At 41.9% G+C, this 14,999-nt stretch overlaps 2 protein-coding genes across 2 annotated transcripts; one reads left to right on the top strand and one right to left on the bottom strand.

The window, feature by feature from the left end:
* Positions 1-141: 141 nt before the first annotated feature.
* Positions 142-3,131, top strand: txndc17 (thioredoxin domain containing 17). Its single transcript, XM_066696391.1, has 4 exons — positions 142-457; positions 1,446-1,527; positions 1,989-2,064; positions 2,531-3,131. The coding sequence occupies exons 1-4, from the start codon at positions 313-315 to the stop codon at positions 2,597-2,599; spliced, it is 372 nt and encodes a 123-aa protein (XP_066552488.1). The 5' UTR covers positions 142-312; the 3' UTR covers positions 2,600-3,131.
* Positions 3,132-3,432: 301 nt separating this feature from the next.
* Positions 3,433-5,406, bottom strand: med31 (mediator complex subunit 31). Its single transcript, XM_066696390.1, has 4 exons — positions 5,173-5,406; positions 4,718-4,792; positions 4,198-4,294; positions 3,433-4,084 (listed from the first exon to the last, which is right to left on the bottom strand). Exons 1-4 carry the CDS (start codon positions 5,180-5,182, stop codon positions 3,892-3,894), a joined length of 375 nt encoding a protein of 124 aa, XP_066552487.1. The 5' UTR covers positions 5,183-5,406; the 3' UTR covers positions 3,433-3,891.
* Between the last annotated feature and the right edge of the window lie 9,593 nt (positions 5,407-14,999).

Genomic DNA, 14,999 nt, shown 5'->3' with positions numbered 1-14,999 from the left:
ATGATTTCTTAAGCTTTTACTACATGAGTCAATTTAGTTTATTTGTTGATATAATATCTTGTTGTTGTTTTCATTCTTCCATATCGTCAATACATGCACACCCCCAAATAGAGGTTATATTTAAAAGCGACTTCCTATGCCACTTTGGCCGGTGATCACAGGAAGCTCATTAAATGGACTCGGTAAGGGAGGAGTCACAGACTGTACGTCTCTTTCGGGGCTGTTTGACTGTAACTGCGGTAGTTCAATTAAAACAGAGTCGCGCATCCACAGTTAAATCACCCTGTTATTGTGCACCGTGCCAGCGGGACCATGTCGCAGTATGAGGAGGTCAGTGTGCACGGTTACGACGAGTTCACCAAGGCGGTGTCGGAGCGCAAAGGCAAAGACATCTTCGCTTATTTTTCTGGGAATAAGGATCCACAGGGTGTGAGTTGGTGTCCGGACTGTGTGAAAGGTAAGATAATAAAGACTCGCAGTATAATTCACAGTATCACCGGGCATATGGCTTATTCTGCAACTAATCGCTGCCTCCCCCGCCTGCGACTTCGCTCCGGGGACAGACAACGACAGGTAGCTGTTGCAACGTGACGACAACCCCTGATCGCTGGATAGGCTCGTCTGTCCTCCCAGTACTAAGAAACAGTGTTGTTTTTGGGGAGGGGGCAATCTGAAATATATAGCTTATATAGATATGCGTTACCCTCTGCGGTGTGCCATGTTTTCCAGCAAAATACTGGTTCTTGTAGCGCAGATGTCCGCAGTTCTGCGCAGAGCTGCAGAATCCCGGCGATCCCATTGGCGGAGCGGCGCAGGGCTGCGGACATCTGCGCTACACGTACGCCACCACTTTCTTTACACAATTACCTGTACGAGTTGTGAGTCATTGGAGTCGCCAGGGCCGAAGCTAGAGATGATGTCAACATGAAGTCACATTGATACCACATCGGTCAGCGTCAGTGCTCGTTTGGGCAATCGCTTTTCATTATATATATATATATATATATATATATATATATATATATATATATATATATATGCATATCATTACTTAGACGTGTCTTTATTCTGCCTTGACGGTAGTGTAGCTGGGGTTGAAGGGTGTTATTACACTCCAGTCCCCGGACGCTGCACTGCTGCTGCCTGTCGCATCCCACAGCGTCGCTTGGGTTGCTGAGAAAACACATTAGTGGGTATCAATTCAAGGGCAGGGGGAAGAAAAAGAGAAAAAAACACTGGAAAATCTGTCTCAGTCTTCGTCATAGTAATTCAGGTTCAAAGTGTTGTTTTTTTTTTTTGTTCCTCTTCAAGTTACACAGGATGGACTTTGGATTCCTTGCACAATAAAAAGAAAATGTGTAATTACAGACACACGGCACTGCCCCATTGGCACACCCCATTTTGGCCTGTAACCCCCCTGATGTTAACTCTTTCCCTTCCTGCAGCGGAGCCCATTGTGCGCGGGGAGATGAGACACCTACCTGCAGGCTCAGTCTTCATCTACTGCCAAGTTGGGGACAGATCCTAGTAAGTCTCCTTGATGCAATTGTATTTATTTACTTACTCAGTCGGGCTGGCATGCTTTAGCAGCGTTCAGTCAGTTGAGGTCAATCCAGTTTATTTATTATTGAACTTAAAGAAAATCCCTTCAATAAATGACCATTCTAGCCCTGTCCGTCCCACAACAGCAGTTTGTCATGTTTTGCTGTCGTTAGGACATAAACTAAATTAATCGTTTTAGTGAGGACTGATTTTTTTTTTTTTGTTGTTGTTGCTGTTAATGTATCTCCCTTAAATACTGAGCCCTGCTATACCTACAATTGACCAGTCTGGATATGTGACTTTACCAAAAAAAGAATAAAAATGAGACCAGGCCTGATTGCTTCATATTGATATTATAGGTTCACTTGTTCTGAGAAGAATGGGTGGAAATACAGGATTTGGGGGGAATTGTTCATTTTAATATCTACGTTTTTCTCCCCCCTAAGCTGGAAGGATCCCAACAACGAGTTCAGGAAGGTGCTGAAGCTGAGCGGAGTGCCCACGCTGCTGCGATACGGCACGGTGAGCCTGGCACTGCCACTGTAAAACTACTGCTGGGTGGGAGGGCATGCCAAGGGGGGTCTTCTGTTTGGTCAGGCCCTCAGTTACCTAATCGATTGAACCATTTGCTCACTATCATTAAACTTTTATTTATTTACTACCATTGGTGACTCTAAATAATTTAACTTAAGGTCTACTATACTCTTTTACAGGGAGCTTTAAATGATCACTGAGTAGAGCTGAGGAACATGTTAACTAGTTCCTACCAAGCAAATCATTGATCCAGTTAAGCCATGCAGAGCTGAGCTGGGGGGGAAACCAGAGCCCACTGTGACAGTCCAGGACCAGGGTTTCAGATCCTGCTCCTAAGGGTTGTTGCCCAACTAAAATGTGCAGCACAGGGGTCATCTGTACTGGGTGTATGGATCATTGCTGTGTATATGAACTGATGGTCATCTCTCTCTCTCCCCGTCTGGTGGTGCTGCAGCCTCAGAAGCTGGTTGAGGAGGAGTGCTTCAAGGCCGATCTGGTGCGGATGATGTTCACAGAGGACTAGGTCGCTCCCAGCCAACCCCCACTGCGCCTTCTCGTAACCCACCGTGTCCACCGCGCCTTAAACTGACTCTTAAGCCTGCTTCGTCACAGCACTGCCAACGAAGGGATCCAGAGTGAAGCCAAATATGTCTCCACCACCTTCTTAATGCAACGCGCTGGGTGTTTATGTAATGTGATCAGGGAATTGATAATGACAACGTCTGAAGAGAAACTTCCAAGGGACAAAATGTGATCCATAACATAAATTAATAGGGCTTTTACTAGGTTAATTCTTAGAGGGTTCTTGCTGAATGGGCTAGCAGCATTTTCAATTCTATCCAACTCAGAAGGTTTTTTTTTTTTTTTTTTTTTTTTTAGTCCCTTCATTCATTCATCATCTTCCACAGGGCTGTCGATGCAAGTCTGCTTGAGACCAATCTGCTGTGCCGAGTGCAGGTGCAACAGTCTACAATGTCAAAGGGGTTACCCAATTCAGAACCGACGCGTGTGATCTTGTGGCTGAAGAAATTTGCAAAATAAAGTGGATATGCATACTGGTGTGTGAAACAATACTTTTCAATAACCAGAAAACAGGCACAAGACACTGGCACCGTTTTAACACCAGGTGGCAAAGGCAAGGTTATGACTAACAGTCGACGACGCAGCACTTTGTGTAGTCTAGACTCCATTCTGAACCAGTTCTAGATGAGTCTCTTACTGTTTAATGAGCAAAGTTAAGGGACAAAATTTAATTTTGTGTATTGACATCCCCCTTAGAAGCAGATGATGAATTTACTTTAACAAAAGTATCAACACCCCCAAACAATCCAATAATTTCCCCATCATTTTCACAAACCATATGAAAACATTTTATTTTTTCCTTTTTTAACTAGAAAGTCAGTCATACAATACACAACACACTGGTTAACAGTCCAGTAACTGGTTCCAGATAATAAATCTCACTATAACGACACTGTGAGGTCAGAAGGCCTCACTGCACCTGTCAAAGGTTGCTCAAAAGGCTGCAAGACGCCTCTCCCTGCGGTCAAGACCAATTATGACCTGAAAGCAGGAGAGGGAGCAGGGCCAGGGAAGAGCTGCAGAGAGGGGAGTGTGAACTCCGCAGCGCCACCCCCATGTCCTGCTGTGTGACGTAGGGGACACCTGCAGTGGCTCATCTTGAAGGCTGCAGCTTGGAAGGCTTGTCTATAGCACTCTCTCTCTCACAAATCAGGAGCCGAGTCTCACGTGTCCCCAGACTCATCTCCCACCCTGCCCCAGCCCGAAGTCCACTCTTTCCACCTCCCTCTCTTCTCACTTGGCCGCGGCGTTGCTCTGCTGCTGCTGCTCTGCCAGGGCCTGCTGCAGCCTCATGCGCTTGCGGGAGTAGTGCTGCCAGTGCAGGAGCTGCTGCTCGTCGATGAACTTGGCGCACTGGGCGTTCACCAGCTCCTTGCGGAAGTGCTCGTACTGGAGCAGCTCCAGCATGTGCAGGCTCTGAGGGTACCTGGACAGAGACAAGAAAACACTAAACTCAAAGCCTAGAAGTTCAAACTCAGACACACTCGGCTTGCAGGGCAACACATGCCCAGTGGGGATTCTTCCGCACAAAACACTCACTTCAAGTACTTGGCGTATTCGGGGTCCTTCCAGTACAGCAGGTACTTCAGATAGTTCACAAAGGGCTTCTCTCGCAGGTAGCCCCTCTGCGCCAGAACTGGGAGACAGCACAGAGAGATGTCACTTAATACACTTAATCCCTGGCATTGTCAGCAGACGCCTACAGGGGCCCCAGTGCAGTCTCTAGGGATATGTTAGTTGGCAACATATTAAAACCAGGGGGATCGGGGTTCAAATCCCCTGCTCCTGTAAATATAGGCATAATGAATCAGAGCCTACACATCTCACTCACCTTGACTGATGAAATCAATAATTGGTTCAATGAAGACACTTGAGGATCAGCTGGAATTCAAGCCATAGGACTTACCCAACACAAGCGGTTTAACTCACAATGTGGTTAACCGCACCAATTTAAACCTTTCCCCTGTTTTTATGATACTGATCATTTAAAAAATTAACCCCACAGCGCTGCGGAGTAGTATTTGCTGCTCGGGTTAGTAAAGGGGTGGCGTTTACTCACAGTTGAGGTAGTTGGGGTTGGCCAGACACTGAACAAATTCCAGCTCCGACTGGAAGCGGTGCCTCGCCTGCTCCTCTGCGGGGGACAGAGCACGGGTTGCGGGTGAGAAACAGAGCCAGCCCCCATCAGCGGCTCCAGCACAATCTCAATACTTCAAACTGCGATCACTTCGATCCACTGCAGCCTAGTCAAGCTGAAAGGCAGCTACACCAAATGATAACTAAATGCAATACATATTTATTGTGTTTTTTAACTCTAACCAGCCTTCAAGTTTTCCTTAGTGTATTGTCTCTGAAATTGACATTTTAAGTCATAGTACAAAGATTACGAGCCTTACAGGTTACCTGGAGAGACAGACAACTGAAAATATTACGAATAATATTCTTATTATAATAAAAACGGCGCCTTTTGCAGTTAAAATGTGATTACAGATCATCACAACACAAAGCACAGACCTGACTCCATCGCACCGGCCCCAGCAGTCCCGATACCGTGTTCAATCAAAAGCGGTACGGCAGATTAAAGCAAGATATGGACACTAGAAGTCTAAAGCTAAACAGTCAGATTGAAAAACACACACATTTATAATTAAAATTCGTTTAAAGCCATTAGGAAAGTCCTAACGTGCAATGAAGTCGACACTCCGCAGCCATTTACCATAACACCGCCATCTTTAGCGGAAGCTGGGAAATGACGTCAAGACGCTGTACGTCGCTGTTCTTGCCGTACAGCCTGCGCAGTATGGAGGGGCCCATAATTCAGGGTTTACGGCACATACGGCGTTCTGGAATTAGGAAAGACCGAAAGACAAGGTTAAAGTTACACGGGTACACAGATAAAACAAGTAAATACAATGTAGAGATCTGGTTACATTAAAAGTATTTGGAAATCAATGTTAAGAACATAATATATTACAGTTTGCAAATGAGAGGAGGCCATTCCACCAATCGTGCTCGTTTGGTGTCCAAACCCCAACATTTCTAGACACGAGAAACAATAATGATGTGCTTTCACTTACACCTATCCCTTGTAGACTCAAACAAAACTAAAACAATGAGGCTCAAACTAAATTAGGATGAAACTTCATGTTGTTAATTATCTTATGTGCATTGCAATGGACTTCCGATTTCATGGTCATAAAATGATTCATGCTTTCTTTGTAGAATTTAATTTTCTTTCATTTTTTTTCACTCATATACTCTTAAAATTTAGTACATAGAAAGATAATCTCTGGTAAGGGCTGTCTTTCCAGAGATTAATTCAACAATGGCTGTTCCTCTTCTTGTGACATGGTAGAGGTGCTTGGCCTTCCTCTTTTGTTCTGCACTGATGGCTTTTTCATTCTCACAAGGCACTGCGTGACATTCATTTTGAAGTGGATGAGGTCCAAGCCACTTCTTTTGGGAACCTCAGCCTTCATAGCATCTTTTCTGTATTTGATCCAACTGCTTTCCACAGCATAGTCAAAGGCATGGTAAATCTTCACACCCCATGGATTTGGCTTCCCTTTTACATATTGTTTCACAGAGAGTGCACCTCTGAAAGGCACATTTGTTCATCCAACTGGAGCGCCGAACAGCACTTCCGAATGGAGTCATACTGTGGGTGCATTTTGAAGACAACATCATTGTTTTCAGCCGGCCTATCCAGGCTGTTTTCTAGGTGTAAGTGTGAGTGTGACTGGAAGAACCGCTCATGGCTCAAAGTATTCCTGAAGATGCCAATGTCAATACTGGAGTCCCAGTACATGGGAACTCGAGGGAGCTTCAGTACTCCCATAGCCAAGTGAAGCCCAATTAGTGCTTTCATTTCCCCTGAAGACACATTCCTGAAACCTCTTGTTCCACTCTGTGGTGCGCACACATTGGTCATCTCTGCCATCAGGTCAAACATCCCAGCTGAGAGTATTGTTATTATTATTTATAGATGTTTAATTTACAACCACAGTGGGTGTTGTGCTGGTGATCTGACCATGACACGGGGCGTAGGGTTTAGAGCAAATCGTACACTGATAAAAATGTTGTCTAATAGATTAAAGTGCTTAACATAACCACACATTTTCCAAAAATACCGGACAGGGGGTCAAAGTACTGCACAGGACAACAAAATTAGTTATACATTAAATTAAATGTTTATTACAAATATGGAAGAACAATTTACAAGAAATGTAGGGCGGGATGCTCTAGGAAGGCACAACAAGTACAGTGAGGAAAAAAAGTATTTGATCCCCTGCTGATTTTGTACGTTTGCCCACTGACAAAGAAATGATCAGTCTATAATTTTAATGGTAGGTGTATTTTAACAGTGAGAGACAGAATAACAACAAAAAAATCCAGAAAAACGCATTTCAAAAAAGTTATACATTGATTTGCATGTTAATGAGGGAAATAAGTATTTGACCCCTTCGACTTAGTACTTGGTGGCAAAACCCTTGTTGGCAATCACAGAGGTCACATGTTTCTTGTAGTTGGCCACCAGGTTTGCACACATCTCAGCAGGGATTTTGTCCCACTCCTCTTTGCAGATCCTCTCCAAGTCATTAAGGTTTCGAGGCTGACGTTTGGCAACTCGAACCTTCAGCTCCCTCCACAGATTTTCTATGGGATTAAGGTCTGGAGACTGGCTAGGCCACTCCAGGACCTTAATGTGCTTCTTCTTGAGCCACTCCTTTGTTGCCTTGGCTGTGTGTTTTGGGTCATTGGCATGCTGGAATACCCATCCACGACCCATTTTCAATGCCCTGGCTGAGGGAAGGAGGTTCTCACCCAAGATTTGACGGTACATGGCCCCGTCCATCGTCCCTTTGATGCGGTGCAGTTGTCCTGTCCCCTTAGCAGAAAAACACCCCCAAAGCATAATGTTTCCACCTCCATGTTTGACGGTGGGGATGGTGTTCTTGGGGTCATTCCTCCTCCTCCAAACACGGCGAGTTGAGATGATGCCAAAGAGCTCGATTTTGGTCTCATCTGACCACAACACTTTCACCCAGTTCTCCTCTGAATCATTCAGATGTTCATTGGCAAACTTCAGACGGGCCTGTACATGTGCTTTCTTGAGCAGGGGGACCTTGCGGGCGCTGCAGGGTTTCAGTCCTTCACGGCGTAGTGTGTTACCAATTGTTTTCTTGGTGACTATGGTCCCAGCTGCCTTGAGATCATTAACAAGATCCTCCCGTGTAGTTCTGGGCTGATTCCTCACCGTTCTCATGATCATTGAAACTCCACGAGGTGAGATCTTGCATGGAGCCCCAGACCGAGGGAGACTGACAGTTATTTTGTGTTTCTTCCATTTGCGAATAATCGCACCAACTGTTGTCACCTTCTCACCAAGCTGCTTGGCGATGGTCTTGTAGGCCATTCCAGACTTGTGTAGGTCTACAATCTTGTCCCTGACATCCTTGGACAGCTCTTTGGTCTTGGCCATGGTGGAGAGTTTGGAATCTGATTGATTGATTGCTTCTGTGGACAGGTGTCTTTTATACAGGTTTATCCCTTTAAGAAAGTGCTCCTAATCTCAGCTCGTTACCTGTATAAAAGACACCTGGGAGCCAGAAATCTTGCTGATTGATAGGGGATCAAATACTTATTTCCCTCATTAACATGCAAATCAATGTATAACTTTTTTGAAATGCGTTTTTCTGGATTTTTTTGTTGTTATTCTGTCTCTCACTGTTAAAATACACCTACCATTACAATTATAGACTGATCATTTCTATGTCAGTGGGCAAACGTACAAAATCAGCAGGGGATCAAATACTTTTTTCCCTCACTGTATGTCAGAGATGTTTGTAAATACAGGCTAGTTCAGTTCAGTCCCCACCCTCCCAGCACACACACACAAATAAAATGCAAGGTATGTAATGAACTGTAAACTTTTTAAAATACAAACCTTTTGAAATTCCCCTTCATAAATCAGGTTGTAGACACATAGTTGGATGCATTTGTAATCAAACCAGTTCAAGAAAATGAAATGACAAAGAATGAATGAATCAGCTTAAGTCCCAAGTCATACTCAATCGTTATACTCCATTACAGAAAGGAGAGACTATTCACTATAACCCACTGTATTACAACAACAGGGTACCGGCCTCATTTTAGGCCCAAATGGCAGCCCAAACCCCAGCTCTAGCGAGTGCTAAAATGTCAAACTGTGCCCATACAAATCTACACCCAATTCAGTTAATCCAGCTGAAAACCATACCAAAAGTTCAAGTTTCATGGGGACTCTAACCCTAAGCCTAGCCTGGAACAAAATGTAACATTAAATATGTCAATAAAATTCATTTTAGTGCATAATGTAGCTAAATTACTCATCATAATACTAAATATATTAGGACCATCAGACCATTCCTGCCTTGAATACTGCCATTGTTTTAATGGCTTTGTTTTAGCCTAGTATTTGTCCATAATAGGGGGGTTTACTAAATTATAAACATCTGTAAATACTTGATATTTGTGTAATATTGGCGTAAAGAGTTTATTGATTAAACAGGGTTGGCTTTAATCATGTGGCTACCGGACTTAATTACCTTTTTCCAATTACCTAATATGAAACAGCGCTTAACCAATTTGATTTGTTACAGGTGTTTTTGGGGGGTGATATTGAAGTGTTTGTATTGCTTTTAATACTAGAATTCTCATTTATTTGGTGTGCTTATTAATTGTATAAAAACATATGAACATAAGAAAGAACATAAGAAAGTTTACAAACGAGAGGAGGCCATTCGCCCCATCGTGCTCGTTTGGTGTCCATTAATAACTAAGTGATCAAGGATCCTATCCAGTCTGTTTTTGAATGTTCCCAAATTGTCTCTTCAGCCACATCGCTGGGGAGTTTGTTCAGATTGTGACGCCTCTCTGTGTGAAGTGTCTCCTGTTTTCAGTTTTGAATGCCTTGAAGCCCAATTTCCATTTGTGTCCCCGGGTGCGTGTGTCCCTGCTGATCTGGAAAAGCTCCTCTGGTTTGATGTGGTCGATGTCCTTCATGATTTTGAAGACTTGGATCAAGTCCCCACGTAGTCTCCTCTGTTCCAGGGTGAAAAGGTTCAGTCCCTCAGTCTCTCAGTAGGACATTCCCTTCAGACCTGGAATAAGTCTGGTTGCTCTCCTCTGAACTGCCTCTAGAGCAGCGATATCTTTCTTGAAGTGTGGAGCCCAGAACTGTCCACAGTATCCAGATGAGCTCTAACTACTGCATTGTACAGTCTGAACATCACTGCCCTTGTTCTCAACTCTACACTTTTGACAATATACCCTAACATTGTGTTTGCCTTTTTTATTGCTTCCCCACATTGTTTGGATGGAGAAAGTGAGGAGTCCACGTAGACCCCTAGGTCTTTCTCATGCGTTACTTCATCTAGTTATATTCCTCCCATAGTGGACATAATTATAGTGGACATTTTTGTTACCTGCATGTAATAACTTGCACTTGTCCACATTGAATTTCATCTGCCAGGTATCGGCCCACAACTGAATGTTATCTGCTGAGCCACATATTTGTTTTTTACTAAGTTGCATGTTCAAGCAACTCTAATAAATTAGTAAGACATGATCTGCTTCATCTAAACCCATGTTGACTATCACCAAGAATATGGTTTTCATTAAGATGCTCCTCGATTTTCTGTTTCATATTTTTTTCCAGTAATGCAGGTGAGACTGATTGGTCTGTAATTTCCTGGCTCATTTTTTCCCCTTTCATGTGGATAGGGATGACATTTGCAGTTTTCCAATCAGTTTTGGTACAAATGGGTTATGTGACTGTAAAGTCAATTCCAGTTATGCTTCATACACCTATATTTTTTCTGCTTTCAGTACAAATATGTGTAGCATGCTCCTAAAAAAAAAATAATAGTTTTTCTCAATTGATATAACACATTTCTCCAACTTAGAGAGGAAGGGAGAGGAAGAGGAGGAGGAGAGACTCAATGACACCCTCATTCCACAATATTACATATTCAATTTCCAAAATTGCGGGGAATAGACATTTTACTTACAGTAATTAACAGATTACATTTCTGTAGTTTTGCTTAAAATACTTGTTTTTTATAAAGATGTTATCTGTCTTCATTTTGCAATGGAATTGGGCTGTTTTGCAAAACAAAAATGGCTGTGTTAACTGTTTTGAGAGCATAAACTTTATTTTGGGGAAATGTGTCAAATCAATTGAGAAAAGCAGTAATTAACTACTGAAAATAATGTATAGATTACGTCCACCAGAGGGAGCCCTTCTCCTTCTAAGCGAGGCCAAACAAAACGCATTTTCTCTGAATGAATGGGAATGATTGAGCCATTTGTCTCGTATGTTCAACTCACAAGTATATTTCATTATAGTTTTTACAAGTGAATAACCTCGCTTATCTATGTATTAAGACTGAAACACCGAAATTCAATTCGTATCAATCATTATTCATTAATAAGCTCTAGTTATACGATTAGTACCAGTATGAGAATTTTTTTTTCTGTCTTGATTTAAGAAATTGGACTCAAGCAAAATGAACCATGCTTATCAGAATAATGTGAGTTCTTTAGCCCATCTATGTCCATACATTATACATGTGTATTGTATGAACTGTTTGGACAGATAGGAAGCAACAGTGTATCGAACAAATGAAGGACAGAGTGTGCAGTTTGGTACATTGGATAAGTTGACTAGTTCTCGCAACTTACATTTCTGCTCTCGAATCGATTCAAAGAAGAGCAACTGGGACTGATTTGGCTTCTCCTATTGAACAGGAGTCATTCTTGGCCATTTCCCCCAATGGTATGGAGAGACCTTCATTAAGGAGTCGACAGACATTGTAATAATATATCATATAATACATTATGATATAACAATATATATCATTTTGATAATAATAAAAGGATAATTCAAGGTTCAGCTTGGGCTTTCTTAATGATATATCCAGTGCCTTTGGGACATTGTTTTTTAATAACGGACAGAAACTCCTGAGTGCGGTGTCTGTACCATCGATGTCAGACAGGAACATTGTGTCACTGAAATCACCCATAGCAGACTCAAATTATTATTATTGGGTCATTTAGCAGACAGTTTTATCCAAAGTAACTGGTTTACCAGGTACTAACCTGCACATTTTCTACATATATACAACTGTGCACGGTATCATCAAGGTACATAACAAACACACCAAATCAAGGCATACATTATAATGTGACTTCACTACTGCTTGTCTGCTGTGCAAAGCCAAATGGGAAATAAACACACTTGGGGTATTTTGTACATCTATCTGTATACAGAGCCTATAAAGTCTACTCCCCCTTTCAAAATGTTCCCCTGTAAGAATGTCCAAATTACTTCCTTTTGGCTCCTACAGGGCCTGTGTGTATCTGCCTTTCTTTCTGTGTCTTGAGACGTCTGTAGCAGACAGAGACACTCAGTTCTCAGAACATTTGTTTTCCGTGCCTTGACCGATTCAGGGGATGAGGTCAACATGGCCATATTGATAACGAACCAGCCTGTGGTTTCTGAGAGTCGTCCACAAGGTTACAGAAGTGGTGCAGCGGAAATGTACCACAGGGTTTGACATAACTTCTCATTAGCTATATTGTTGATAATTCAGAAGCCAATATAATCTGGTTGTTTTGCATATTAATCCGTATTTAATTAATATTAATTGATTCTTCCCAATTATGCCCATATGTAGACTTTTCTTTGTTTGCTTTTTAGAGCTCAGCCTATAAATAACTGCACCTATTTTTGCTCGGAGCTCAGAACCGGTTATTCTCCATCACCTATTTCACCATATTACTTTATTACCATCACCACAATTGGCAAGCCACCCAGGAGGGGATTTCTTGACAACCAACAGCTGTTTTGATGGTGAGTATGTTTCATCGTATAACTACAGGACTTAAAGTTATAATTTGTTATAAAGTGTGCAGGGACAGAAGCCAGGCTGGTTCCTCACTGAGCACAACAGCATGCGACTCCTCTCAGACGCAGGAGAGGAGTCAGGGAAAGGAATAGGGATTCCCCTCTCTGGAAAAACGTAGCGAACCAGGACTGTAGTGTAGTAGCATTGGCATTGTTCGGCCTGCAATAGCATTGCTTGATTTTGGTGTAAGTTGCCAGCCAACAGGCCCTGGCATCTAAATTAGAGAGTTGTGTAGAACAGAAACGTATGTACGGAAATCAAAACGCCTAATTCTGTGTTCAGCGATTCCTCCAGCCTTAGCAGCGCACTGCCTTATGCAACTAAGGAGACATGCAAGACTGCACTAATGAATGTGGTAGGAGCTATGTCTACTGATTGGGATAAGCTAATGACTATAGCAAAGTTGCTTTTTACATGACTGTATTGCTGATATCAAACACTGGATGTCCTATAATGTACTTCAGCTGAACTCAGACAAGACAGAAGTTCTTGTTATCGGCCCTGAGAAGATCTCCAGACAACTTCAGTTGAATCTTGGGTTCCTAGCTCCTAATATTAAACCAGCCTTTAGAAATCTAGGAGTGATCTTTGACTCCAAATCATATAATAAAACTGGTTCAGTCATGTTTTTAACAACTTAGAAACATTGCTATATTTTGGGGATACAGAGAACATTATTCATTCTTTTATTTCTATACTCAACTACTCTAGTGCCTTATTTTCAGGCCTAAATCATCATACCTTTTTCCCGGCTCCAGATTGTTCAAAATTCTGCTGCTAGATTACTGACTAGGACCAAGACTTCCTCACACATTACCCCAGTACTAGCCTCTCTACACTGGTTGACGGTACATTTTATAATTGATTTAAAAATGTTACAAATCACATACAAAGCATTGCATGGTCTGTCCAATGCCTACATTGCTGAGGTGCTAAATCCATATAAGACTACAAGAGCACTCAGATCCTCAGACCAGGGAGTTTTAGCTGTTCCTAAATCTAGGTTGAAATCTAAGGGAGATCATGCTTTTGCTGTAAAGGCCCCTCGACTTTGGACCAGCCTACCCTTCAATGTTAGATCCTCTGAGTTGGTCCATGTTTTTTTTATCTTTTTCTTTAATTGAAGAAATCTACTGCATCTGTCCTCCACCGTTATTTTACTAGATTTATTGTTTTACATTTTCTATGTACTTGCTGACTGCACCTTGTCATTTTTTATCTTTTTATTCCATTGTATATCATTGTTTTAATCTGTTGTTGTTTTTTATTGATTTTGCAGCACCTTGTGCTTGATAAGTGCTCTATAAATAGTTTTTATTATTAATAATATTACAAGATAAACTTGGTAAAACAGGATATCAAAGAGCACCCAGCCAAGTACGCACCTGAACTCACTTACCTCACAGCTCTCCATGTATCAAGGCTGGTTAGGAGCAAAGGTGTGGCGATATAATCAGGCAGAAGGTCAATCGATCGGGCAATCGACAATCAAAAGGGGAATCCAGAAATCATAGGTTGAGAGAAAAGCACTAAGTAAGATTCAAAAAGAGAACTGACAGGAAAAAGCTTGGAAATTAAACTAGATTGAGAACAAGACTTCGCAGAGGGTTTTGGGTGTAGGAGGGCATATATACTGTGTTAATGAGCGAGGATAACAGGGTACAGGTGTGGAAATTGAAGGAATGGGTAGAGCGAACTTGAACTAAGGTAACCTTGGAGCCGAGATTAACAGAGTCTGTGAAAGGGGCAGAGATAATTAAACAACGGGCTCTGGTGGTGAGAACTGGGAACTGTCAGAGGGAAGATGTGAAACTTTGAGTAATTGTTACGATTTTTTATCTGCTTTAATTAATTTGTTTGTTGATTAAATTATTTTGGTAAGTAATAAGTTGCCACACAATTATTATATGGATTTAAAAGCTTAAAAATTGGAACTGTCTTAATTATAAAGTAAAAAAACAGTTACGTTAATTTTCAAAATACTAAAACTGAATTAAATGTATGTAGGTTTTAGGTCAATATGATGAAATTAAATAGCATGACTAAAATGTGATTATATCTCATGGACATTTTAGTCGACCTGACTAAGACTACACTTCCATCAAAAGCTGATGACTAAATGAACACTGAATGGGAGTATGGCAGAAGGTCTACAGTACGTGAAGAAAGGTCAGAAGTAGAGCAGAAATTCTGGGAAGTTTGTTTTTTAAATACATTGCACAATTGGCGAAACAAGCGAGGCATGGCTCTCCCACAGCTGAGAGCCTGTGTGCTGTAACAGCAGCTGGGCCATCCCCTTTGCATGTACAGTCAGCACTAGCTTTGAATCCTGCATTCGACAGCAAGGATTGAGAGGTAGAGTTTTTTCAGTCTTGGCTGAAGAATCATTCA

The sequence above is a fragment of the Amia ocellicauda genome, chromosome 22, assembly GCF_036373705.1.
Source record: "Amia ocellicauda isolate fAmiCal2 chromosome 22, fAmiCal2.hap1, whole genome shotgun sequence".
NCBI classification, from domain to species: domain Eukaryota; kingdom Metazoa; phylum Chordata; class Actinopteri; order Amiiformes; family Amiidae; genus Amia; species Amia ocellicauda.
This window is presented reverse-complemented; position numbering and strand designations above follow the sequence as displayed.

Bases quoted from the DNA above. Each gene is read 5' to 3' on its own strand.
- txndc17 (XM_066696391.1), top strand. From the start codon at position 313: ATGTCGCAGTATGAGGAGGTCAGTGTGCACGGTTACGACGAGTTCACC. The intron at 458-1,445 runs GTAAGATAATAA...CCCTTCCTGCAG, and splicing joins GTGTCCGGACTGTGTGAAAG to CGGAGCCCATTGTGCGCGGG. The intron at 2,065-2,530 runs GTGAGCCTGGCA...GTGGTGCTGCAG, and splicing joins CGCTGCTGCGATACGGCACG to CCTCAGAAGCTGGTTGAGGA.
- med31 (XM_066696390.1), bottom strand. The intron at 4,295-4,717 runs GTGAGTAAACGC...GCTGTCTCCCAG, and splicing joins CAACCCCAACTACCTCAACT to TTCTGGCGCAGAGGGGCTAC. The intron at 4,085-4,197 runs GTGAGTGTTTTG...GTCTCTGTCCAG, and splicing joins GAATACGCCAAGTACTTGAA to GTACCCTCAGAGCCTGCACA.